Raw genomic sequence first — 26,333 nt, 5'->3', positions numbered from 1 at the left:
CTGCAGATGCTTTTCCTAATATTAATGGTGGTGGCAGTGTTTCAGGAAACAAGGGAAAAGATGGTAAGGGGTACAAAAAACTGTCTGCTTTCCAGTCTATTCTATCAGTCACAACTCATTGATTAGGGAAGCTCCAACTGGCATGTTAGCATTTTACCACCTACCAATTGTCAGTAGGAAGCAGCAGCAAAGAATTCTGGATGGAAAAAACTCATGGGTCAATCCTATTTTGATTAGTAATATTTTGAGCTGATAGCAATTAAGCAAGTAATCAAAACTGATGTAACTATCTATCTCCGTCATCATCTAAGCGGTACTACCTGCTGGTAACTTTCAGAAGCTGAAAACCATGAAGTAAAAACTATTTTAGATGTAAAAATGCATAAAAACATGAAAGGAGGCGGAAGGAGGCGGTAGTGAGGAGGGAGTCTGCTTCTTCTCCCATGTAACTAGTGACAGGACTAGAGGGAATGGCATTAAGTTGTGCCAAGTGCATTTAGGTTGGATATAGGAAAAATCTCTTCTCAGGAGTGACTGCCCAGGGATATGGTAGAGTCACTGACCCTGAAGGTATACAAGAAACATGGAGATGTGGCACTGAGGGACACTGTTAGTGGGCACAGTGGTGGAGGATATGGTGGTTGGACTAAATGATCTTAGTGGTCTTTTTCAACCTTAATGATTTTATTCTATATACCAAAGGAATAAGTGCGGTGTATATCAGAATATATATCCCACAGGCAAGAAGACAGACATTCCTGTGTGGAAGAAGTTCTTGAGTTCTTAGCGTTCATGCTGGATTAAACCAAAATCAAAACTAGTATTACACACTTTTTTTCATGACTGAGTATATATTGGAAATAAGACAGCTCTTATGCCACATACAGAAGGTAGCGCGTTTACACTCACCACTCTTCTTGGATGGGTGGCACAGCTTCAGGTCATCACAAGTCCGTGCTGGGTGTTTCTTCGAACCATCTGGGCTGCGCATAGTCTCAATCTGGCTGCTCAGTGACTTCAGCGTGGCATGGACTCCTGGGTCTGTTTATTGTGGTCATCAGGAGCTGCTTCATCTTCAGTAAACTCTGGTAGTGGATCTGCCATAGCATCATCATAGTGTCCCATAATGTCACCAATGGCAGCAGTGAGGTGACCTGGAGGGCCGGGGGGACCAGGAGGGCCAGGATCACCTGGTGGACCCTAAAGTACAACACAACAAAAAAAAATGTCAATAGAGGCACAACAGCATAAATACCAAATAAAATGATAGAGAAGTCAGTCACTAAAAATCAACACTTTGGGGCCATTCACTCTAACATGCAGGAAAAATTCATATGTAGGTAAACACTTCACATTTCCAGGAACAGAGAAAAGAGATTAGCACTGCACTCTTAGAGCTGCACACTGCTTCATGTCTTCACTGTCTGTCTTAATATCTTGCTCAACTTCTTCTCAATTTAGCTTTCAGACAACAGCTGGAAGAAGTCATCAAAGCCTCTTGATTCCAGTTTTTTAAGTCATCTGTCCTGCCTTGTTCTCAAATCCCAGCCTAATAGCTTTATTTCCACACAGCTGCAAGCAGTTTTCAGAGCAATCTAAAATTCCTGCCTACCCTGAGACACTTCAAGCACATTTTCTATTAGTAAAACCTGGAGGGAAAATTTGGGAACAGAAATATCTATACGTTTATCCCGTGTAGTGCTGAGCTTTCTGTCAACAGATCACCAAGATGTGAAAGAGAATCCACATCATCCTGACTTGGAACAGCAAGTATTTTCCCAAATAACCATGTTTTCCTGAATGTTGAGGTCTTTATGTCAATCTGGACTGTGATATCTACAGAGGTAACTGAGTCTTAAGATAGAAGACATCTGTCAACAAGCATTATACGTCCACCTACAGGTTCTGAGGGCTCTTTGGCAGCAGAAAGCCTGCAATGTACCCACGCTTCAAGTCTGAAGCTCTGGTGCATGAGATGGTATATTATAATGTGCATTTCCTTTGAGGTTAATTACTTCGGAATTCACTACCACTGTTCCAAATTAAGATAGAGCATACAGCCAAACTAATATACACTGCATCTCTCAAATGAAACACTTTGCATTTATTTCTTTTTTGTTCCAATTATTAGTTGCATGCAAGTCAACATGAGAAACAAAACTGAAAATACTGCAATGTAGTATGTCTTGTATTATCTCATTATACTAAAGAACTACTTGGATACACATTTTATGCTACATAGACTTCATTCACTGTTGATGTCTCAGCAGAAATTGAAATACTGATAATTGGTAGAAATTAAAATGAAATAGGGTAAATATTAGCACATAATAAAGACAGGAAACACCATGAATGTTTATTGTATGAGGCAGAAAAAAAACAGCTGAAAATGCCTTCTCTTGGTCATTACTTTAGGAACATTTATTCTACCCTTTTTACCCTCTCTCTCAAATCAAGCAACGTAATTTCTTAATTCTTCACGTGATCATCCGTACCACCCCTTTCTCAAATCCCTCCAGTTTCTAACTATCCTTCTGGGGATGATATAACGTGTTTTATAAATTAGGGTATAATTAATTGATAAATACGTTATATGCCTGCTGGATTTAGAAAAGTTTAAGACTTTTGCCAAAACAGTCAGAGTATTTTTTCTTAGTTGCTCACTGCTGATGGTTTAAAACTTGAGTCTGAAGGGCAGCTGAGCTCAGTATTAGTTTGTGCTGTGATTATGGAATGAAGAATCTCCTGAACGCACAGCATGATAGATCATGCTGCTGAAAATCTTGGTGAATAAGACTGGAGATTCCAAGAGGTTCAGAAGATAATGGAATGAGATATTAGTCCTTTTTTATGCACAGTCACCCCAGTTAGCTGTTGGAGAAACTGTATCTGGTATCATGATTTGTCTTGAGTTTGTGCATGTTTGATAAAGTACTGTAATGTACTGTGGAAAAAAAAAAACATTATTTGAAAGTAGCATCTCTATTTCCATCAACTTACCTCAGGCCCAGCTTCTCCTACACTTCCTCTAACACCAGGAGGCCCAATCGGCCCTAGTGGTCCAGGACTTCCATCTTTGCCTGAAGGCCCAACTGGACCTGGAGGACCCTACGCGAAATTGGAGAAAGAAGGAACCTATTTTAGCATTTAATAGTGAAGTTACACAAAGCCACCTTTCTACAAACAGACACAGAACTCTAGATCTGTAGGGATTGGAATGGACTTCTGGAGCTTCCCCAGTTCAACGCCTTGCTAAAGCATGTTCCTTACAGCAGGTTTTGTGCCTGGGCAGGTTTTGAATATCTCCGCAGCAGGAGAATCCACAACCTCTCTGGGCAGCCTGCACTCCAGTGCTCTGTAATCTAAGTGAAAAGTTTTTCCTCATGTTCATATGGAACTACCAGTGTTCCAGTTTGCACCTGAAGCTCCTCATCTTGTCGCTGGACACCACTGAAAAGAGCCTATTCAGGTAGCAGTACAATTATTTACATAACAAACTTCAAAAATCATTCTTTTTGTTCTCCTCTAATGCTAAGAAGGCAGTTTCAATGTTCTTCCAAAGTCAGTCACCTCAGACAACATACTTTGAACTCACTGACTACCTCTTCCTAAAAGATTCATGCAAGTCCAACTTCAAATGCTACATCTTAAAGCAGCTGCTGCATGCCCAAATTCATACAGAGCCAGAGACATCCTGTTACTCAAGAACATACAAGGAATCATATTCCTCTTTCACCAGGGTTCAGCGATACCCCTCCTAGGGTGTAGGAAAGTTCAAAAAGTAGAACTGCCACATATGTGGCTTTGCATCAGATGTAGCATAAGTGTCTGTATAAAGAGACTGCCGATCTGTAGTTATCCTGAACTTTTCATCTAGCTCTCTTCATCTAACTTTCTTTGACTACCTATTTTAATCTAGCTACATTTTATGTTAAGCCTCATTTATTTAGAAAGGTAACGTCTCCCAGCAAAAGATATGGAAATAAACACATAATATTGAAATCAATAAAAGCCAGTAAACTAAAAATAAAGCTCAAATAGAAATCTAATTGTGGAAAAAAGAAATGGGAAAAAGTTCCAGACTGAATCTTTATACTCACCCGAGGACCAAATGGGCCTGGAATGCCAGGACTGCCCTGTTCACCAATAGGGCCCTAAACAGAAAAAAATTATCCTTATAATTGAGATATTTAAAGCACATTCTTTTAGTCTTAAAAAAATACTGTGTAATATAAACCTTTATATGTGAATAAGTTTATATTATATTTGAACAAGGGTAAGTACCTTTCCCCCCTTCTGATAAGTTTTCATCTGATTCTCTTTTGTCACAAAGACATGGTAGCAACAGCGATCTCAATTCAAATGCATAGAAGAATGGTGCTTAGGTACTGGTAAAGTTGTTTCTGCAGAACAGGCTTGCTTCATGCCATTTAGAATCAGTGCTATTATAAAGTCCAAAAGATGCTTTAGGTGGTGATTTGTGTGTTTTGGTGGGTTTTTTTTTTTTTTTTTTTTTTTTTTTTAATTATTATTGACTCTTTGCCTACTGGTTGAAACATTCAGCTCTTGCACAGGATCAGTGACCAACCATCAAAAAATAAAGTTTTCCATTTTATTTCCAATCAATTGCCAGCGAATTCATGAAGTTCTTACGAGTACTGGAGAGAAAGAGACTGTCTCAGTTCTCATGCCATTTTGGATTTGATTTCTTGACTGTTAAAATACACTGACAAAAAATACTCCACACTCTAATATAATTACCCAAAGGTACCAACTTCTGAATAGTAGAGTGCAGTTCCTGCAAAGCAAAGCTTTACTTCACTACAAAGTAGTATTGCAATATTGCAATAAAAATATAAGCAAGTGCACACAGACAGGCCACTCAAAAATACCTAACGGGGAAAAAAAAACAAAAACTTGTGGTTTTGTTCTTTGTGAGTTTTTGTTGTTGTTGTTTAATGTTTCTAATACATGGTTTAACTATCAAGGAAATATGATTATAGTATAAACAAAACAGCTTACAGGAGGACCAGGAAGACCTTGAAGCCCAGTGAAACCTCTGTGTCCTTTCTGGCCCCTGTCACCTCGATCTCCATTGTCACCTTTGTCACCACGAGGCCCTTGGGGACCCTGTAAAAATCAGTAATTATATGTAAAATTCCAAACTAGGAAGAAAAGACAAAAAACGCGTTTTCTTTTAGGTGCTGCATTGAGACCTCCTTCACTTCTAAAGACAAAAAGAATATGCTGCTGAGGCAGCTTCAGGAATTGTAATTTTTACCAAAGTATAAGCAAACAATTACAAAAAACTGCATTATAATTAATTACAAGTGTGATAGGCTTAGTCTACTTAACTTCATAAGACAGTAAAAAAAAAAAAAAACTGTAATAATAATAACACTAAATAAATTACGCCATGAAATTAACAGAGAAACATCTTTGTCTTACTGGATATAGGAAATGATTTCCACAGGTAAGACTGAAGTATTACGAAACTTTCACAGGCTTGTAACAATAAACAAAAAGCCTCCACGTTGCACTTTCAATTCTTGAAGTTCCTTTTGCCTACATTATGATTGAAGTACAACTGAAGTTACATTCCCTAACTGCAGAGAACAGTGTTTGGGCTCCCGAGTACAAATGGCTAGGTTCTCCTGCTGTCAATTTCATTCTTGTCATTTCAGATAGATTGAAAATTTCCGTACTCATGCAAGCATCATTGAAAAAAATGGCTTGTCCTCTCAGTTCTGTATTTCTTATCACAAGTTTCATGCTAAATTTCTCAGTGCCAAATACCAAATAGTTTATCAATGGCATCATTATCACTAACTACTTAATAAACATTTCCTTTTGCTCATATGACTTCTGCTTAGGCTCTGGATAACATTCTTTGAATTTCCCAAGTTTGCAATTCATTTTTTCTTCCAATGTTGGATTATAAAAGAGTTATGTAACACAAAAAGATGGGGTTTGCTTGCTTTTCTTTTGGATTGAATTCAGATTCTTCTAAACTAAAAAAGGTAGTTTCATGGGAACAGGTGATTTCTTTTTTTATTTTTGTCTTTTATATTTCTGCCATTTTGAGCTAATGATCTGCCTTGTTCTTTAGCATTCATTTCTTCACTCCTAATTTGAATTGTCATACAGATCATAGCCAATTACTAACTCAGGTCTACCATCCTCTGGACAGCATCACGCTCCAAAGAGACTTCAAAAGCATTTGGAAATCAAAACACTTAATGTTGAAGCTTTGCTCAATATTCTGATTTGGGCTCTGTTTCTCATGCTTTGTCCTGTTAAAAGCATCTCAGATAAAATCATAGAGATCATGGAAAACTTACAGGCAAACCTCTTTTTCCTGCACGGCCTGGGGGACCCACTGGCCCTCGAGAACCCTAAAAGATTGCACAGAGAGGACATGTGAAACAATCCACAAAAGTAGACACAATACTATACATATGTATCTACACACATGCATATACACGCACACACACACATATAACAAGTTATTAAAACCAAACCAAAACAAGCAAGTCACTTACAGTTTCACCTCTTTGACCTGCATCTCCCGGGGGGCCAACAGGACCTGGAGTTCCAGGACCTCCTGGAGAACCAGGTAGGCCTGCAGGGCCAGGTTCACCACGATCACCCTGCAAAACATAATTTCGATATTATTTATCTGAAGAGAATGGAAATAGACTAAAACAATAATAAGTTAGCATTCTTAATGTATTTTCCCCTAAGCAATAAGACATTAGCATTCCTAATCTATTTTCTCACAACTGCGATCTACAAAGATATTCATTCTGTAAGAACTCAAGACTGAGTTTCCAGGGACAGGTGTTCTTAGCCAGGTGTCCTCAATTTTGAGAGATTCTCCTTATTTAAAGCCATAATAGGCTTATAAAGCAAATTCTTCGTTCCAGTCAATTGAATGAAAAAAACAAAGCCGCTAAAAAAACAATAATAAAATGGAGATTTACAGATTTAAGAAAACAACTTATTCTTACACGCTCTCCAACAGCTCCATCTCGTCCTGGAGTACCATCATTACCAGCAGGTCCCTGGAGTTATGAAACATATATGGCCATTGATTAGCTCCACAATCTCACACTTCAAACGACGAACTAGAAAGTTGTCTTTCTGTTGTTTTGTTGTTTTTTTTTTCCTGCATACTACTTACTTCTGGACCAGCTTCCCCTACAGGTCCAGTGGCACCTGATTGGCCAATAGGTCCTGGGGGACCTTTATCACCGGGTGGCCCTGTGGGACCTTGTTTTCCTGGTGTACCCTAAAAGAAATGAGAAATATTACATCAACATTTTAATCACTGAAAGAGGAAAGCACAAGAAAAATAATGCCTATAAAACACTGCTCATGAATCTGAAGTACTCTCAACAGGGTGCCCTCAAGCACCCGGTAGGAAGGCAGAGCCAACCCAGGAGAGCTCAGGTGCATGCAATGCATGAGTGGCCAGAAGGGCTAGAACCAACATCCACCCCTTCCCAGACCTCACTTAAGGGCTAGAAGCGGAGGCAAAGGGATCCCTACATACCTGAGGTTTTCCAAGGTAAGCAGATTCTTTCCTTTGTTTCTGCTTACATGGCTGTTGCATTTGGGCATATCCTCACTTGTTGCAGCTTAGGACTTTGCCACGCTATTATTGCTGTACTTTCCATCACATTATAGCATTCTAATGGATTTTTAATAATATTTAATATACTGCAATGTTTTTAAGCAATTCACTTGTGTTACTCACTTCTAAATAGGCTTGTATAGACTAAAAGCTTCACTTGACATTAGTCTGTCTAGTAGCAGATCACTCATACACAATTTCTTTGTCAATGTCTTATGGCCTTATCACCATTAGATAGTCTTCCCAACACTAGGAAAATGCAGTGCACTTTGAAGTAATTTACACCAATATATTCTTTTCGCCTGGAAAAATTCTCGTCTGACAAACTATAAAATGACTTTGTGGATCCAGCACTAGCGACAGAAATTCCATTCTACTATTTTTATTGATACTTTTTTTAATGTTTTTGTCTTCTGGATAATTAGGCTTTCTAATTAATTCCTCTAAATATTACAATGAAGTAAAGAGCACAAATGACAGTTGGAAATACTGTATTTCATAGTTTACGAAAGAGCAGTTAAAAAACATTTACTCACGTTTAAGTGACTTTTGGGCACCTAAGTGAACAGTCTGGGGTGTTTTTGTCAAAGATCTAGTTTCAAATCAAGTAAGAATACTTGAGCCAGATGCCTTAGCATATAACTCACTTACTATTAATTCAGGTTCAGGTCATACAATTATCAGAAATAATATCTCCCACCTCATACACTTTTATGAGATTTAGTTATTTACTATTCTTTCTATGTTCACTCCAGGAATTGATGTTTTCCAGTTTTCTCTTCACATTATGGTGCACTATGCTCTCAACCCCACAAAGACAGTGAGAATATCCAAGGTTGGTATATCAGTTTGGTTGTTACTTACTGCAGGACCTGGCAGTCCTGGCATGCCTCTTTCCCCTCGCTGTCCTGGCATACCAACAATACCTCTTTGACCAGTAGTTCCTGCTGGACCTGGGGGGCCATCTGGACCCTGAAATTCACAGGAGATAAAATGATGTTACCATACTTTCTGTAGAAATAATATGACAAGACCAAACCAAGAGTTAGTTGATGGGGAAGTCATGACATGAACAAGGACATACCGGTTGCCCATCTTCTCCTGCATCACCCTTGTCTCCAGGACCACCAGGGGGCCCAGCTGGTCCTCGATCACCCACACGACCATGAGAACCAGGATCACCACGAAGACCTGGGGGACCTTCTTTTCCTGGCTCACCAATAGGCCCAGCAGGCCCTGGAGCTCCCTAGTAAGATTTAAAAACTTTGTTACAGTGGACATTTTTCTGATCAGGACAAACAACCACCAAGAACTGTTGTTTTTATTAACTGTAAATATGAACCCAGGGAGGAACAATGTGTGACAGAGCACAGAGGTAGTACAATCTCATTTACAGTGGTGCTAGACTCCCAGGATTTTAAAATTACATCCATGCTCAAGCCTTCTTCCTCATCCCATCACAATTTCAAATCCCTCCTTTAAAGAGCACTTGTTATTTTTTAACTTCTCCTATACAACTACTGCTAAAATATTATTTGGCCACTGTTTTCAATATCAAGCACAAGTTCATATTCCATGTTTTCATTCACGTGGTACAAAGGAGTCCTGTCACAGACCTTCCTTCATTTCTCAAATACCTCTAAAGGACTTCACATTCATATTTTGTTCTTTTGAAAAGAAAATAAAAGAAAACTGAAAACATAAAGAAACTGAACCAACATTCTCTTTTACAGTCTTTTCTTCACCTTTGGATAAACTTACCATGACTGCAATTTATTTTGTACAAAAATTTATCTGTGAAGTTAAATCTTCACTTGTTGTTCCACAGCTAAGATTTCTTTTTACTAGAGAGTTTCTAAGAATGTTTACACATGAGAGATTCTGGTTTTTGCATTCTAGTTTAATTTTAATGATTTTAAAGGATCTCATGAGAAACTCCACTGATGAGAAACTAGCAGAGGACTCTCTCTTTTTACAAAACCTCTCCTAACCTCAGTCACCACTGAAGAAAAAAAAAAAAAAAACAAGATTGTCACTTTGTTAACCCCTCAGAGTAGTTTGAGAAGCTAACTCAAAGCCTAACTAAACACTGCTTAATTTCATGAAGTCTTGCACTCATTTGGACACAACAGATCAGTTGCAAGATTAATGAGTTTTGTTTAATAAAGTAAGATATAAATACACAGTCACAGAAGTCAGTGTTGACAAACTGCTCTCTTCCATAGCATCATGTGATAAACATAGCTTCATGCTTCCTATTCTATTCAAGTTTTCAATGACTCAGTTATAATATACATCTATTACTAACATGTCAATTGACTTACAGTGGGTCCAGGAGGTCCAACTCTTCCAGCAGATCCAGGGAATCCAGTAGCACCCTAAAAAATATTTCAACATCAACTTTACTAAAACAGATACAGTACTAAAGTTACCTGAAGAGCTCTTAACCACATTCATTAAACTTCAAAATACAAGCTGAGAAGAGGAATGGCACATACACATTGAATAAAGTTGTCATATTAGATTGTCTACAGTTACCTCATAAAAAATAAAATCTACTTACAGGGGGACCCTGGGTTCCTCGACCACCTTTCAGACCAGGAACACCTGAAGGACCCTAGGAAGAAAGGAGAGAGAGATGATAGTGAACACTCAGAACACTTTAAGCAGGATCAATCTACAACACTATTCTCTGATCGTGCTACGAACTGTACTTACTGGTGGACCAGGAGATCCAGCAAGACCCTGTGGTCCTGGAGATCCAGCATCTCCTTTCTGTCCAGGTTCCCCAGGTTCACCTTTCACACCCGGCTGACCATCAGGGCCCTATAAGAAATCATATTATAGAAGCAGCACCAGATCAGAGAATACCACATCCTTCTAACCTAACAGGTTACCTTGCAGAGAACATCTCAAAGGTAAAATAAAACAGAAAATAAAACACAAAAATATAAATCCACAAAACAGTGCATTTGCTCAATAGCTAAATTCAAGGGGAATGTAACCATTCATCACAGTCTGCAGAAGACGACAGATGTGGTTTTCTGAAAACTCCAGGAAGTCAAAATTTTCATTAAAAATATTTTCTAATTAATATTTTTCATTTCTTTAGATCTGATGTTTTCCTCAGAACCTGTTATGTTTCTAAAAGAAACTGAACCAACATTCTCTTTTACAGTCTTTTCTTCCTATCAGGGAAAGCAGGCACCTCATTCCTTGTGAGGGAAAGTTTGAGGTATTCACTGAAAATCTCACAAATTTTCTATTTATTCCCTGAATTCATACCATTCTCCACTAGTCATAGAGGAAACCTTTGCTACCTTCAGTAGATGACACTTCACAATCTGCTTCATTTTAATCTCAAAGGAACAACTAAGTATATTCATGAAGATATGAAATCCGGTGAAAAATTACATCACCTTTTCAACAAAACAATTTTTCAGTCATCTAGGGTATTCATTGGCCCTCTTTACTACTTCGCATCATGATGGGAAAAAGAAACAGATCTTTTTCCAACAAAATGTGACTCACGTTCCAAAACACTGCAATATTATTCATAATGAAAGAAACTAAATAAGTCAAAGCATTACTAAAAGAAACTCATTAGTGTTACAAAACACATACTGGAGGACCAGCAAAACCAACAGCACCAGTTGGGCCATTTTCTCCTCGAGAACCCTAGAAAAAAAAATTAATTGTAAGTAAAATAAGCATCTGTCTATATACAGTAATTTTTGTAGGCAAACAAAGAAGAGAACAAGCTAAGTATTTACTGTTGTGTGATTATATTCTTGCTCTATTAATCCAAATCAAATGATCATTTAATCACACAATAAAAGATGCTAACTATGACAATAAGGCCTGCCCCGTGGTCAAGACTACACCAACTTGTGGAATTTAGAGACAAAAGACAAATGCAAATGGTAGAACAGTAGGAATTCTGCACACAGCCACTTCCAGTAGTAGCAGGATTAGCTAATAACACACATTCTAAAGAATTTAGCATTCCAATCAGATACATCTGTGGAAAAAAAAAAAAAAAAAAAAAAAAACTACCAACAACTCGAAGATGTACTCTTCAGCAAGGTCAGAATGGGCTGTGAACTGCTTCAGCTGAGTTTTTCACATAACATTTGTTTGGAAAGGGAGGAGTTGAAGGCTGCCAAGCTCCAGCATTCCCCAGAGGGGTGCAAGCTGTTTCAATTTATACTAGAATTGAGATTGTTCTGATTTATGACAGAGACACCATCAATTCCAACTGGTGTGAAGAATCTAGAAGGGCTAAACTTCTAACTCGTTAGTCATCCAAACCAATTGTCAAGATCTCTAAAATCACAAATAGAAGGAAAAATAGATAAAAAGTATTAACACTTTTGGATGAATCAAGACAGATATCTGTGTTTTGTCCTTAAAAATAACTTTATGGATACAGTAATATCTGGAATTGGCACTGTTTAAAAAAAAAAAAGACTTAAATGATTAGAAGTGTTATACTTTCAGAATCGAGGTAAATGAGGGTAACTCTAAGTAAAGGTGGCCCTAAAACAAGTATAAGACATAGGAACAAGACATGACAACACTTTCGCAACTGCACAATATCAAGACAGGAACTACACAATTTGGCTACAAAAAGAAAAAGAAAAACAGGAGACTATGCAAGCAAATGATACAAATGCCTGAAGCTTGGATCAGAATTATATATTTGTAATATTTGTTAACTCATGTTAGGTAAAAAATGAACATTTACTCACAGGGTTTCCACGAGAACCGGGAGGACCAACAAGACCTCGAGGACCTGGTTCACCCTTAAAATAAAACTTGAAGTCAGTTCCCAGTAACTTATCTGATGAGTAGAAAAAGTGCCAATAAGGCATGATGATATTAAGAAGCTTGAGTAGGGAACAGCATGAAAGTCTGTTTACCTTTTCTCCAGTGGACCCTGCTGGACCCATTGGGCCTATTGGACCAGGAAGACCCTTTTGAACAAATTAAGTAGAAAGAAAGTTAGAAAAGTGATGCTTCAAAATGGTTAATTCAGAACCTCTGATATGATAATATTTCCATTTTTTAATTCTTTCCTGTAAATTCTTCTTTATGTCTGAAAACTTACTGGGTCCTCCATATCTAAAATTTACTTGCATTTCCTTTCACAGTGACCAAAATTCCATATCTCTGTAGTCTTCCTTTCTCTCATTCGCTGTTTCTTCACTAACTTCAATTTCTTCTTTGCAACATTTATGAATAAGGCCAATGATAAAAAACAGAGTAACAGCCCTGGCTTTATTTTGCTTTCTCAGGAAGAAATTAAATCCTTTTTTACCCACTTAACACATAAGACCTCAATATCTTTTATCCTAGTTGTTCACATTTTTATTTTAAACCATCTATCATTACTTTGGAAGATTCATATACATCTTGCACACTCCTCTAAAGCATACTTTCTCTCTTCATGGCATAGTTAGGCAAGTGAGTTCCAATCACTCCATCCAAACCAATCAAATACCCTTGATCCTAAAGCACAAACACTTTTGCTTCCTTATGTATTTAGAAATCTCAAATTAACACATTACTTCGGCGAAACTTTACCGTGAAAATCCCAACTCCACTTATCTATTATACAAAACATGGGCATGAAATAGATGTACAAGTATGTTGCGCACAGTTGTCTTGCAAAACTGGACCAGATTTGGAACATCAGAAGAAATGCATCAACTCATCATATCTCTAAGTTGAGTACAGCTTAACTCTGATCTGAGTACCCCCTAGCACAGTAAACAATCTTCTGTGAGGAGGGCAGATATTAAAAGAGTTACAGATGTACTTACTCTTGCCCCATCATTGCCAGCAGTACCTTCAGCACCTTTCTCACCCATACCACCCTATAAAAAACAAAGAAACAAACAGAAACTTTAAGTTATGACACTGAATGCTGAATAGTTCATGCTACTGCACAACTGCAATATTAAGAGACAGGTGATTCTACGTGGCACAACAGAAATACTTACTCTGTCACCCTTTGGACCAGGAGTTCCAGCAATCCCTCTTTCTCCAGGCATACCTTGAAGACCTGGTGGGCCTGGATCACCAGGCGTCCCACTAGGGCCTGGGCTTCCCTGGAATGAATAAAGTGTGAGTTATTGTCTATTCATCTGAGAAGTATCTTTCTCTCCAGGCTGCAGAACACACTGTGCCTGTGTTGCAGTCTCTGGGGTAGAGTTTTAAGTAACGATTTTCTCTTAAATTTTGAACTTAATCATGTCCAAATACTTCTCATTTCCCATTATGTTCCTCAGGAAATTCAACTGTAATACCACAGTCCTTCCAAACGCATTAGGATTGTAATCATACCAGTGCATAGTGGTGGTTAGAACAGACAAAAAGCTTGAGCTTCTCTCTGCCTTTACCCTGATGGTCCATCAGTTTATTAAACAAAGCAGCAGCAGCAGGTAGAAGCAAGAAGGGGCAGAGACATTCTATTTATACTTTGTTTCTCACAGCTCACATCCATGACAGATCTCACATAACTGGTGCGATCTTTCAAGGACCAATTAAATCAATCACAGGTGAAGGAAAGATGCACAGCTTCTGGCATTTACTTTTAAACACTCAACACTGCCAACTCTTAGTGTAAACTGATGCAGTTCTTAAAACAGAGCCATTATTAGTCTTTTTTCTTTAGTAGTTTAGAAGTGGCTTTGCCTTGATCTACTGAGAAGTATACAGAATAAAAATCTCCCTGATGCTCTTCTGAACAACAATTACACAAAGCATCTCTTTATCAAAACAAATCTCACCGTAGCTTACCTTTGGCCCATCAGGACCATGACCTCCAGCCATACCCTTTTCACCTGCAAGTCCTGATGCACCTGGCTCTCCCCGTTCCCCCGGATTGCCACGTTCTCCCTATGAAATGGATAATTGTCACTTATTTACTAACCAGGGCACAACTCTGGTAGCAAAAGCAGTAAAGTACACTATGAGCACAGGCTACGTAAAAAAAGAGCCCATGAACTAATTCTACAAGGCCTGCTCCAAAAGTAACGCCTCCTATTTCATTATGTTGGCCCACAGTGTCAGAGGTGGATGTTGGTGTCATAGTAGAGGCTGAACCTTCCCACCAATATCCTACTACATTTTGTTGCCATACGGCAGATGGCAGAAGAGGGGCAGTCTGACAGAATGGCACCAGACATGGAAGTGCGAGTGAAGCAAAGAAGTGTCACTGAATTCCTCCATGTGGAAAAAATGGCACCCAGTGGCATTTGTTGATGCTTCCAGAACATCTGTGGAGACCACACAGTGGATGTGGGCACAACGAGGTGGCGGATGGTGTCTTTTAGCAGCGGCAACAGCAATGTGAAAGATGAGCCATGTTTGGGACAGCCATGAATTTTCACACCTTGAAATGAAGAGCATCTTAATCTGTGCCAACCAGAGGATTATGACCAGGGAACTGCGTACAGAGCCAAACGTCAGCTTCAATGCACTGAAACAATGGTGATAACATTGGAATATCACTAAGTTTGTGTCAGGTGGTTCCCACAAAAGCAGGCACAGAAAGAACACCATAAGCAAGTTTGTCAGGACCTACTGCAGCAATACGAGACCAATGGTGACAGTTTCCTGGATCGCATTATCACCAGTGATGAGATGTCGTGTCACCACTATGAGCCAGAGTCAAAACAGCAGTCCTTGGAGTGATGACGTGAATTCCCCATTGAATAACAAGTTCGAGATGCAGCCCTCAGTGGCTAAAGTGACATGAACTATCTTTTGCAATAAGTAGATTAATTCCATTTTCTGGAACACGGACAAACCATCAACTCTGACCACTGCTACATCATGATGCTGACAAAGCTGAAGTCTCGAACTTTTGGAGTTGGGTCTGAAAAGATGACAACCTTTCCCTTGTGACATGGTAACACCAGGCCCCACACCAGCGTGAAGACCATGGAGCACACTGCCAATCTTGGCTGGGCTGTCCTACCACACCCACCATATAGGTTGGATTTGGTGCCTTCTAACTTCCATCTGTCGAGGCTAAGAAAAGCTGGACGTCATAGGCAACATTTTCCAAGCAACAGTGCCATCCTGTAGCTGTGAAAGAGTGGAGCACCTCTGCTGGTACAGATTTTTATGAGTACTGCATAAAGACTCTTGTTCACTGCTGGTGAAAAATGCATGGCTAATGGCAGTGACTATGTTGAAAAATGATATCTTGTAGCTGAGAATTTGCCCTTTCAAACAGTGCTGTTTTGCATTTTTTATCTATTGTAGTATCCACAGAAATAAATAGGAAGCATTACATTCAGAGCAACCTACATAGGAGAACTAATGAAACGAACAGCATTAGGTTTTTATTGTTAAAGGTAGGCAATACAGAAAGTTGCTTAGCAAAATAGACAGTCTTTCCACAGACTGTAAACCACTCAGTTTACACAGTTACATCTGTTCACTTAGCAGATATTAACACTACTTCATGAGCTACGGAACCATTAATGGAGGCCAGTTTTATAGAAAACACACCACCTTTAAATATAAGCATGCTTACAATTATTCTGTCAGAGGCAAGAAAGACAAACTGTTCATTTTGGCCGTCAAAGTTCACACGGTGCATCAACTTTCAACCTCAGAAAACTGTTATAAATACTTCTGAAGAAAAATACTTACCCTGGGACCCAATGGACCAACAACTCCAGGATCTCCGGGAACACCCTATGCATAAGAGAGTTCACCATTAGGATGAAAGCATATTCATAGCCTTATAGCTGTGAAAATTAGAGATAATTATTTCCAAAGTACTGTGAATGTACATGACCAGCTCTGAATACTATCTGTGCAGAACAAGAGAAGATTTTCCAACCAAGAACAATAGGATAGCTATATTCTAGTAGTTACTTTTTCCAAAAGCAGTCCTCATAGACAGCTTCTAGACTATATCAGTACATACTTTGAAATAGAGTGGGAAATTAAATCACAAAGAGGAGAAAAGGTAAAGCTACCTCACAAAGCTGTTTCTTGTAAAATTATACAGAAATTACCTGATCACCTGGCTTTCCTCCTTCACCTGGAGGACCTGGAGGCCCAGGTAAGCCCTGTAAAAAAAATAGGTAAAATTAAAATATGGTTTTAATAAACTATGAACATTTAAAGTCAGATTTAGGACACCAATAATATGGATATATTGTATATGGTACAAGATTATGCCCTCAGAAATCCTCAAGCAAAATAGTTACATGAATATAGCAACAAAGTGTTTTCCCACTATAAACGAAATAGCAGCCCTTTTTTAATACTTGTCAGACTTACGCATGTCAGCTCTAAAAATAACATTATCTCTAAATAGATTGATTTAATTAATACTTCATTATCAAAACAATCCTTTTGCTCCACATAAGGAACATCTTTGGAAAATCTCCAACTGGAAAACAGGGAAGGTTTTCTCAGTGGATACAGAACTGCCACTTAAGCCTCTTCCATTTAAGTTTACTGTACAGCTGATATGAAAGCTATCAGTAATTATTCTAAATATTATTGCCATCAATTCTCAAGCTCTGTTTTGTTAGACATCACTTGATTGTACTCCTAACCTAATTTGATAAAAAGATGGCTGTTTATTTTTTCTCTTACAAAAATTAATTCACATACCTGAAACCCTGTAGGACCTGGAGGGCCTTGTTCTCCTCTTTCTCCTGCCAGGCCCTAAACAAAGGGAAGTAGTAAGTGCATATTAGAGGAATAATAGAGGTAGCTTCCTCCTCTCTCAATATTCACTTTTTCAGTTATGCATTTGTTTACTGTACATTTTTATTCACACCAGGCTAAATATCACCTAAAATAAGGAGATATCTTGTAGATTTCAGATTCTCACTCACAATTCTTGGCTAATGGCAAGACACTCAGATCCACTAAAACCAAGGAAGCTATGAAAATAAGAAATTGTCCTTTGCACTGTTTTTTTTTTGTTTGTTTTTTTTTTAAATTTTATAATTGCCATGAAAGAAATTGTATTACCGATATATACATGTTTTAATATAAAATTCCCCATTTTTTAGGACTTCTTTTAGTGTAACTGCATTTCTTGTTTAGAATCATCAACTGGTGCAAAGACGAAAAAAGCGTGGAGGCAGAAAGATCAGTGAAGGGATGGAGAGACAGGCAGGTAAGCAGACAACGTTGAAAAAGTTGACTTACTGGTGGGCCAACAGGACCAGAAGGACCGACTTCACCGTCTTTGCCAGGAGCTCCCTAAGAAAAAAAATTAAAAAACAAACAAACAACAACAACAACAAAGACACAGGAAAAAGCTTTGTGTAGTGAGCATACACAACAGAAATGCATATTTTGTGTAATCACTGAAAATGGTAACAGTCACACTCACTCTTTGTCCTGGAACACCTGCATTTCCTGCTTCTCCTGGTTTACCAGGATCACCCTAATTCACAGGAAATGAAATGATTATTTTTACATGTTGTTCTCAGCCATTAACATGTATGCAAGTGTTTAAAGTTAAGCAGATCTTGGGTACCAAGTGTCATACTCACACTACTACCCTTTGGCCCAGAAAGGCCCATACTGCCTGGCTGACCTCTGATTCCTATCGAACCTGCAGGACCAGGACGTCCATCTTCTCCAGGGCCACCCTACAGAGAAAAAAGCATTTTCTGCATTAGATTAAAAAAATTACTTATTTATGTGAGCCTATTAATCTCTAGAAAATGACTACCGGCACTACTAGTGCAAAAATGCTCTAACTGAATTTGAAAACAACCTTGAAGTGACTAGATATTCCTATCTCTTATTTCAGCAAAATAATTGTCTTAAATGAAATTAAAATATAGGATACGTATTGTGTCATGGCTCAGTAACTGAACCCACTCTGTTTCTCAAGAGCCACAGAGGAAAAAGTTCAGCAGCGAAGATAAACAGCTTTCCAACGTAATACAAATAATCCTACCTAAAAAGGATTTTGGTGCTGGAATTTTTCACTTCAAAGTTGGTGAATATAACAGGGAGTAAAGTACTTGGTTATCTTATACTGTTTCAGTACATAGAATAATACTAGCCTTGTGCTACAGTTATCGAAGTGTATCTAAAACAGAGCTACAGACAGACAGCTGGAGCTAAAGAAATGCTATCAGTTTACTAACACTGAGCCATTATGCATAATTATTTTACTGTTCCCCCCCAAAAAAGGGAATTAGAAAATACTGCAGCAGCTGCTAAACAGACTAAAGTATAGGGATATTAATTATACTACATCTTGAGTTACAAACCCAAGATTAATACTTAAAAGAGAAGGCAGACTTCCAAAAAACAAGAAAAATGGGGTTAACAGAAGTAATTTTAATGAGTTGCGATCCCCAAACAACTGTAGCATCAGCTGAAATGACCAACTGCCACTTACCAAGGGGCCAAGTTTTCCTTCAGGGCCTTGAACACCTGGATTTCCTGTCAAACCCTAAAAACGGGAATAATACTTGTGTTCAATTGTGCATATAATCCTATTATAACATAAGAGGAATACAAGGAAAGTGTAAATAAACTCAGAAGATATGCTCAGTTACAACCATGACAAAAACACCAAAATATTCTTCACACAATTTTCTTCTCCATATCCAAGGTCCTCATCCTTTACATCTTCATCCTTCACCATCTTTGATCTTCCTTTTCCTATTTCCCCTTTTGTTGCTTTTACACCTCTCAAACTTCCCACAGGGTCAAATCCTTCAGTTGCATTAGCCTGTCTATAAATCAGGCATCTTCTTCTTTCAAAGACAAACAGAACTTGTGCCTTCCAACATCAGCAGGAAAAAAAAAAAAAGACTGGTATTGTGGCCTTGAGCTTTTAAGTTGTCCCACTGAAACAGGTCCATCCTTGTAACAGCAGTTACTTCATTTTGTGAAGTGTACTCTCACCTTTTGGAAATGACATAAGTCATGGTTTATAGTGTACTGCTATTAGTTACTTACCCTTGCACCTGGGAGTCCAGGCTCACCAGGACGCCCAGGATCTCCCTGACCTCCTTTAGGACCAGAAGAACCTGCTGGACCACGCTCTCCTTGGGCACCCTATACAGATATCAATAAGCTATTAGTTAACACATAGAATAGTCACAGTGAAAAAGCGAAATAAAATAGAAATCTTCAATTTTGTACATATTTTTTTTGTGAGCAGAGTTCCAAAAAATCAATACTTCTACTATTACTGCTGCTTTCCAAATTACTATTAAAAGTTGCCTCTTCCATAAAGCAATCTTATGCAAGGACATTATAATTCCTGTATTATTACCAAAAAGTCAGGTATTATGAGAAACACTAGAAAAGCACGTAGTAGCCACTACCCTGCAAGTGTTATAGCACTTCAGAAAGCCAAAGACAGATAAGCTGATCTATTCAAGAGACAAGTTAGAATATGAAGAAACACCAAAAAAAAGGCAATTTTTCAAGTCATCCCATATTATAGAACTACATCTATAACAATACAGTATTACAAACAGGTCAGTTTCTCTTATGAGCTTGAGGGACCATTAACTCTGGCAAGTAAAACGAAAGTTGAACATCACAGGAATTCAAAGTGATTTCTCCCCCAAAAATTTTAGCCTGAAAAAAACTCCCAATCACTTTTTGACAGTTTTCAATTCCTTTTCAGTTTACTTCTGGTGATTTTAAGGATCTGCTCATTTGCCCAGAAGCATATGTTTGTAATTGAGCACCTTCTCCATATGTATGCATTTATGAAAACACTTATTTCACCTACCTTTGGTCCAGGCAAGCCATCAGAACCTGGAAAACCACGGTTCCCAGGAGCACCCTGGAAAAAGTCACAGACACGAGATCATTGTCTTAATATATTTTTTCAGCATAACTTACTGCAAATAAGGTATTTGACTTCTAGTTTGGGGATTCAATTTATTTCCGTGCAATTTTCTTCAACAGTATAAATTTGGGGTTTTCTTGTCCACTGGGAGACATGAAAATATCAGTATTTTATTCACGCATACTGAACAGCATGATTCAATAAAGGATAACCACCTATACAGGGCTTAAGTACAGAATCTGCAGATTAGGCTCATCATATCTCCAGCATTTGTTACCAAGTTATTCTGTACACTGAATCCATGAATTAAAATACCCACTGCAAAAGTAATGCATGGTATCACCGATTTCTTTCCCCATAAAATAATAAGCAGAAGATCAATTCAAAAAATATCATGCCATATTTTTAGATCTTGAGCTTTAGAGTACAACTTTCTAGAGGATTATGGTCTATCACAGAAGACAGCACCCTGAAGTAACTAATGTGGTACAGAATCAAGTGGTACACCAATATTTGATACTGTTAGGAAAATCAAGTCTGATCGTACCCACAATCAAAGCATAAAAAAAATACGTGGTTAGGTCACGATGGGAAGTTTTCAACTTGCCAGTACATCTCTCACAAGACATTATTCTTCTGGATTGCTTACCCTCTCTCCAACTGGACCTGGTGGACCCACTGACCCTGGATCACCTCGAGGGCCTCTTTTCCCTTCTTCACCTATGGGGCCAATGGGACCTTGGGGACCTTGCGGGCCCTATTGAAAGTTCAATAGTTCAATTTTGTACAAATTTCTTGTTAAGCTTACCACTCCTCAAGCATATTGAAACAGACTATATTTAAATATCATAAACATTTTTCTAAATGAAGGAGGAAAGAAAATATAGTTAGGTTTTGAATCGGTTAAAACACACAGCATTTCAGAGTCAGCTTTTCTCTTCTTCTGGACTTATAAATAGCTCAGTAAGAGCGGCAATATGAAGCAACTCCAACTCTACAGTTTGGCCCTACAGCGGTTATTAAAAACACCTGTTTGCTCAGATGCCCTACTATGTCATTTTACTCATCATCATAAATCGAACAAGCAACAAAGAACTAAAATTCAATGACAATCTTCAAGACATTCTCAAAGAAAGGAGAAGCCAGTCAATGGTAAGGAAACCATTATTTTATCCATGTGATTTTGTCAGTTTTTCTGCAATCACTTAAACTATTGAAAAACTCAAGATAAACAAGCCAAACTGACCCCAACTCTGTAGAATCACTTTTTACTCCGAAATTCATACAGTTAAACGTGAAATTAGCCATGTTTCCAAAGAATACTTCCCAATTATTAGCCGTAGGATAAGCAGCTATTCATGCCATGCAATTATATAAACATTTCCATTATTTTAGTATTTATATCTATACACACACACACACACACCTGCATTAGGATGTATTAAATGTACAGTTTTTAAAAAGATTTTTTTCTTTTGATTAGCACACAGATCCAAGTGATTTTAAATGCCTAGAAATGTATGGCATCCATTTCTCTTGAGATGAAAAAATTGGAATAAAGTCACTTTGAGTGCTATAGAAACTTGAGTAAATGTACTAATTGGTATCTGAGTTCTTTGAGGCTTATAAAGCCTATACGGTATAGGTGATTTGTAACATCAAATGAACTGTTTTGCCATTCATTCTGTACACTGTCTAGCTAAGTTCATTGTGGGTTGTCTTCCATAAGCAGATAATAATTACTCAACAAACATAAGTAATAAAGAAAAATAACATCAGAAATGTCTCAAAAATTTTAAGCCTATTAAAATTACACATACAACCTTTATGATTCCTTTTCATCTTAAAAATCATATGGACACTTACTGGTTCACCTTTGGGTCCTGCTTCTCCCTTGAAACCTGGAACTCCAGGATCTCCCTGAAAACAACCACACAATTAATACATATGAACTTAAAACTGTGTAAGTCATTTGTTCATTTTGAATTATGCTGCAAAATAGAAGTTGACACTCTTCTTTCTTAGATCTCTAAGAAAGCTATAAAATTATTTCAAGACTCCCAAGATCTCATTCTCAGCATACTCGTTACCATGTTGCTAATTTAAAGGCACCTCACTGCTAACCAGTATTTTACTTTCATAGAGTAACACTTCTGATAGATATCATAATTTTCACAGAATACACATCATTACCGGCTGCCCTCGAATACCAGGTGGGCCTGTACTGCCTTGTGGTCCTGGGGAACCAGGTGGACCCAATAAGCCAGGGGGGCCCCCAGTGCCTGGAGATCCCTACAGACAGAAAAAACAGTAAGGAAAAATTAAAATACTAATAAGGAAATAAATCCACTTAAATAGTTTCTTCAACAGGTGATATGTTTACTTACAGTTGGGCCTTTGGCACCTGGAGAGCCATCTGTCCCTTCCGTACCCTAGAAACAACATCCCAATCATTAACATTAATTTTATTGAGGAGGATATCGATAACAAAAGCAGAAGATAGCTATTTGATACACTTTAAGAGAGCAGACAATAAAGGCTGTAAAGTAAATACATTAACCTAAAATCTACTCATGCAAATACAAACATGAGTAACAAAGGGTACAAGTTAAGATCCTAAAGACTGAAAATCACATTAAGTTTTTAAAGCACCCATAGGATGGAGACTGTATCATACTGCACAACTTCCAGTTTTCTACGTTGCTTTAATTAAATAACATAAAGTAGTTATCAGAAAAAAAAGAAAAAATAGATGAATGTCACCTTTCCTTTTCTTGGAAAAAGTATTTTGGGCAAAACTTCCTGCTTACCAAGAAGGATGTTAAAATCCCCAATTAACAGGCAACACGCACATACTGAGCAGAGAGGAATTCATGTAATGTACTTACAGGAAGACCTTGTGATCCAGCTGGGCCTTGTGGACCAGTTTCACCTCTTTGTCCTTGAGGGCCTTCAGGACCACGAGGACCGGTTGGACCTGCTTCTCCCTAAGATTTCACAGAAGAAAACTGGAGATTATCTTCTGCTATGAAGCAACACTTCAAACTAATGCAGGAGTAATACTGAGCTCATAAGATGGCTTTAAACTAGATATGAAGGGGCAAGGGAATAAAACCAGGCCTGCTAGAGATGAGCCTGGGGGAGTGATAATGGGATTAGGGGTGAGGTGAGGGGGTCAGCTAAAGCGTGTTTATACTTTAGTGTGTATATACACACAGAATGGGCAAAAACAAGAAGAGTTGGAAGCCATTGTGCGGAAGGCAAGCTATGACCTAGCTGCTATTACAGAAACACGGTGGGACCGCTCCCATGACTGGAGTGCTGCAATGGATGGCTACAAACTCTTTAGGAAGGATAGGCAAGGAAGGAGGGGCAGTGGTATGGCTCTCTATGTTAAAGAGTGCTTTGAGGTTACTGAGCTTATGGCTGGAGATATGGTTGAATCCCTATGAGTTAAGATCAGGGGAAGAGCTGACAAGGCAGACATCCTGGTGGACATCTGTTATAGACCGCCAAACCAGGATGAAGAGACAGATGAGGTGTTCTATGAGCAGCTGGCCGAAGCTGTGCGATTGCTGGCCCTTGTCTTCATGGGGGACTTCAACTTCCCCGGCATATGCTGGGAATACAACACAGCACAGAAAAAGCAGTCTAGGAGGTTACAGGGACATATGGAGGATAACTTCTTGATGCAGCTGGTAAGAGAACCTACGAGAGGAGCTGCCCCGTTAGACCTGCTGTTCACAAACAGAGAAGGTCTGGTGGGAGATGTGGAGGCCGGGGGCTGTCTTGGACAGAGTGACCACAACATGGTAGAGTTCTCAATTCTTGGTGGAGTCAGAAGTAAGTACAGCAAAACTGCTACCTTGGACTTCTGGAGGGCAGACTTTGAATTGCCCAGAAGACTAGTAGGGGGAGTCCCCTGGCGTTCAGTCTTAGAGAGTAAAGAGGTCCAAGATGGCTGGTTGCTCTTTAAGAAGGAAGTCTTAAAGGCACAGGAGCAGGCTGTCCCCCTAAGCCGCAAAATGAGCTGGCACAGAAGATGACCAGCATGGGTGAATAGGGAGCTATTCTTGAGGCTCCAGGAGAAAAAGAGAATCTACCTCCTGTGGAAGAAGGGATGGGCTACTCAGAAAGAAAGAGGCATTGAGTGCACCCTCAGTAAGTTTGCAGATTACACCAAGCTGGCTGGAAGCGTTGATCTGCCCGAGGGTAGCAAGGCCCTGGATAACTGGGCTGAAGGCAATGGGATGAGGTTCAACAAGACCAAATGCCGGGTCCTGCACTTTGGCCACAACAACCCCAGGCAATGCTACAGGCTTGGGGCACAGTGGCTGGAAGACTGTGTAGAGGAAATGGACATGGGGGTGTTGATTGACGCTTGACTGAACATGAGCCAGCAGTGTGCCCAGGTGGCCAAGAAGGCCAATGGCATCCTGGCTTGTATCACAAGTAGTGCTGCCAGCAGGAACAGGGAAGTAATTGTCCCCTGGTACTCAGCACTGGTGAGGCCACTCCTCGAGTACTGTGTCCAGTTTTGGGCCCCTCACTGTAAGAAGGACATCGAGGCCCTGGAGCATGTCCAGAGGAGGGCAACAAAGCTGGTGAGGGTCTCGAGCACAGGCCTTATGAAGAGCAGCTGAAGGAGCTGGGATTGTTCAGTATGGAGAAGAGGAGGCTCAGGGGAGACCTCATTGCTCTCTAGTAGTAGTGAGCTGGGGGCCAGTCTCTTCTCTCGTGTGACAGTGATAGGACTAGAGGGAACGGCTTCAAGCTGCACATGGGAAGGTTCAGGCTGGACGTTAGTAAATACTACTTCTCTGAAAGGGTGGTCAGGCACTGGAATGGGCTGCCCAGAGAGGTGGTGGAGTCACCGACCCTGGAGGTGTTCAAGGAACGTTTGGATGTTGTGTTGAGGGACATGGTTTAGTGAGAACCATTGGTGAAGGGTGGATGGTTGGATTGGGTGACCCTGTGGGTCTTTTCCAACCTTAGCGATTCTATGATTCTATGATAAGAGAAAAACAATTCAGATCTTGAAATACCCTATCATCCTTAAAATATACATTCACTTACCTAACTCTACTTCTCTGTGTATACAGACTTAAAAACTACAAAAGAATTCTCCTTTAATGCGTACAAGAAAACTTTCCACAGCAGGGGACCACTCCATCCTGTGGCCTAAATCATATCAAATATTTTAGAGAGAGATCTCTGCCTAAAATTCTAGTCCATACCTGTAATTTAACAGTTTTAGTTTGCTTTCTTATTTGTGCTTTGCACAGCACAGATGGACTTGCAGTTGCAGCACTACAGCGTATATACTAAACAAAGTATCTTCATAGAGAGGTATAGATGATAGAAAGATAGATGTAATACTCTGGCATCATGCTGGTCAGGGTAGAACAGAACACACAGATTATTATTCCCAGTAAAGCCTTGTAAGAGTGGAACAGATCCTCCAACAAAATCATTCCTCCTGGGATCTACTTAGAATTCTATTTTTATAAAGGAAATCTGCCTTTTGGAATTGATGGCCATTAATATCACATCTTCAGAAATGAAGTCTACATCTTCAACACATGGTCTGATTAGCTTTACTAAGTTCATAGCAGCTACTGCAATTTAATTTATCTGATGATTGTGCTTGAAGATAGGTCCTCTTATTCAAAATGTTTTCATCGATTCTTCACATAGAAGTTACCCCAAATACTGGATATTTAATACAGCTTAGACATGCACTGAAAAGCACAGTCATTTAATTATTTACATTATCTTAACGCTCCTATTGAGGCTGTTTTCCAAAAAATTGTTTCATGCATGTCGTCAGCTTTGCAACAACACAAAACATCTGTTGCACTTGGCTACCTGGCAAAC

The 26,333-nt window shown here is 39.0% G+C and overlaps 1 protein-coding gene across 1 annotated transcript in view; it reads right to left on the bottom strand.

Annotated features, from left to right (window-relative positions):
- COL5A2 (collagen type V alpha 2 chain) overlaps nucleotides 1-26,333 on the bottom strand; it is a 106,632-nt gene that overhangs the window by 5,308 nt on the left and 74,991 nt on the right. Inside the window, 34 exon segments of the mRNA XM_004942396.4 lie at nucleotides 910-1,047; nucleotides 1,050-1,200; nucleotides 3,001-3,108; nucleotides 4,101-4,154; nucleotides 5,023-5,130; nucleotides 6,342-6,395; nucleotides 6,543-6,650; nucleotides 7,011-7,064; nucleotides 7,184-7,291; nucleotides 8,501-8,608; nucleotides 8,721-8,882; nucleotides 9,961-10,014; nucleotides 10,200-10,253; nucleotides 10,355-10,462; nucleotides 11,261-11,314; nucleotides 12,388-12,441; nucleotides 12,559-12,612; nucleotides 13,462-13,515; nucleotides 13,642-13,749; nucleotides 14,441-14,539; nucleotides 16,307-16,351; nucleotides 16,678-16,731; nucleotides 17,285-17,338; nucleotides 17,831-17,884; nucleotides 18,018-18,071; nucleotides 18,181-18,279; nucleotides 19,044-19,097; nucleotides 19,610-19,708; nucleotides 20,397-20,450; nucleotides 21,106-21,213; nucleotides 22,323-22,376; nucleotides 22,650-22,748; nucleotides 22,844-22,888; nucleotides 23,345-23,443. Coding sequence (XP_004942453.2) covers nucleotides 910-1,047; nucleotides 1,050-1,200; nucleotides 3,001-3,108; nucleotides 4,101-4,154; nucleotides 5,023-5,130; nucleotides 6,342-6,395; nucleotides 6,543-6,650; nucleotides 7,011-7,064; nucleotides 7,184-7,291; nucleotides 8,501-8,608; nucleotides 8,721-8,882; nucleotides 9,961-10,014; nucleotides 10,200-10,253; nucleotides 10,355-10,462; nucleotides 11,261-11,314; nucleotides 12,388-12,441; nucleotides 12,559-12,612; nucleotides 13,462-13,515; nucleotides 13,642-13,749; nucleotides 14,441-14,539; nucleotides 16,307-16,351; nucleotides 16,678-16,731; nucleotides 17,285-17,338; nucleotides 17,831-17,884; nucleotides 18,018-18,071; nucleotides 18,181-18,279; nucleotides 19,044-19,097; nucleotides 19,610-19,708; nucleotides 20,397-20,450; nucleotides 21,106-21,213; nucleotides 22,323-22,376; nucleotides 22,650-22,748; nucleotides 22,844-22,888; nucleotides 23,345-23,443 — 2,764 coding nt within the window.

The sequence above is a fragment of the Gallus gallus genome, chromosome 7, assembly GCF_016699485.2.
Source record: "Gallus gallus isolate bGalGal1 chromosome 7, bGalGal1.mat.broiler.GRCg7b, whole genome shotgun sequence".
Classification (NCBI taxonomy): Eukaryota; Metazoa; Chordata; class Aves; order Galliformes; family Phasianidae; genus Gallus; species Gallus gallus.
Note: the sequence above shows the minus strand (reverse complement) of the source record. Positions and strands in the feature narration are given on the sequence as shown.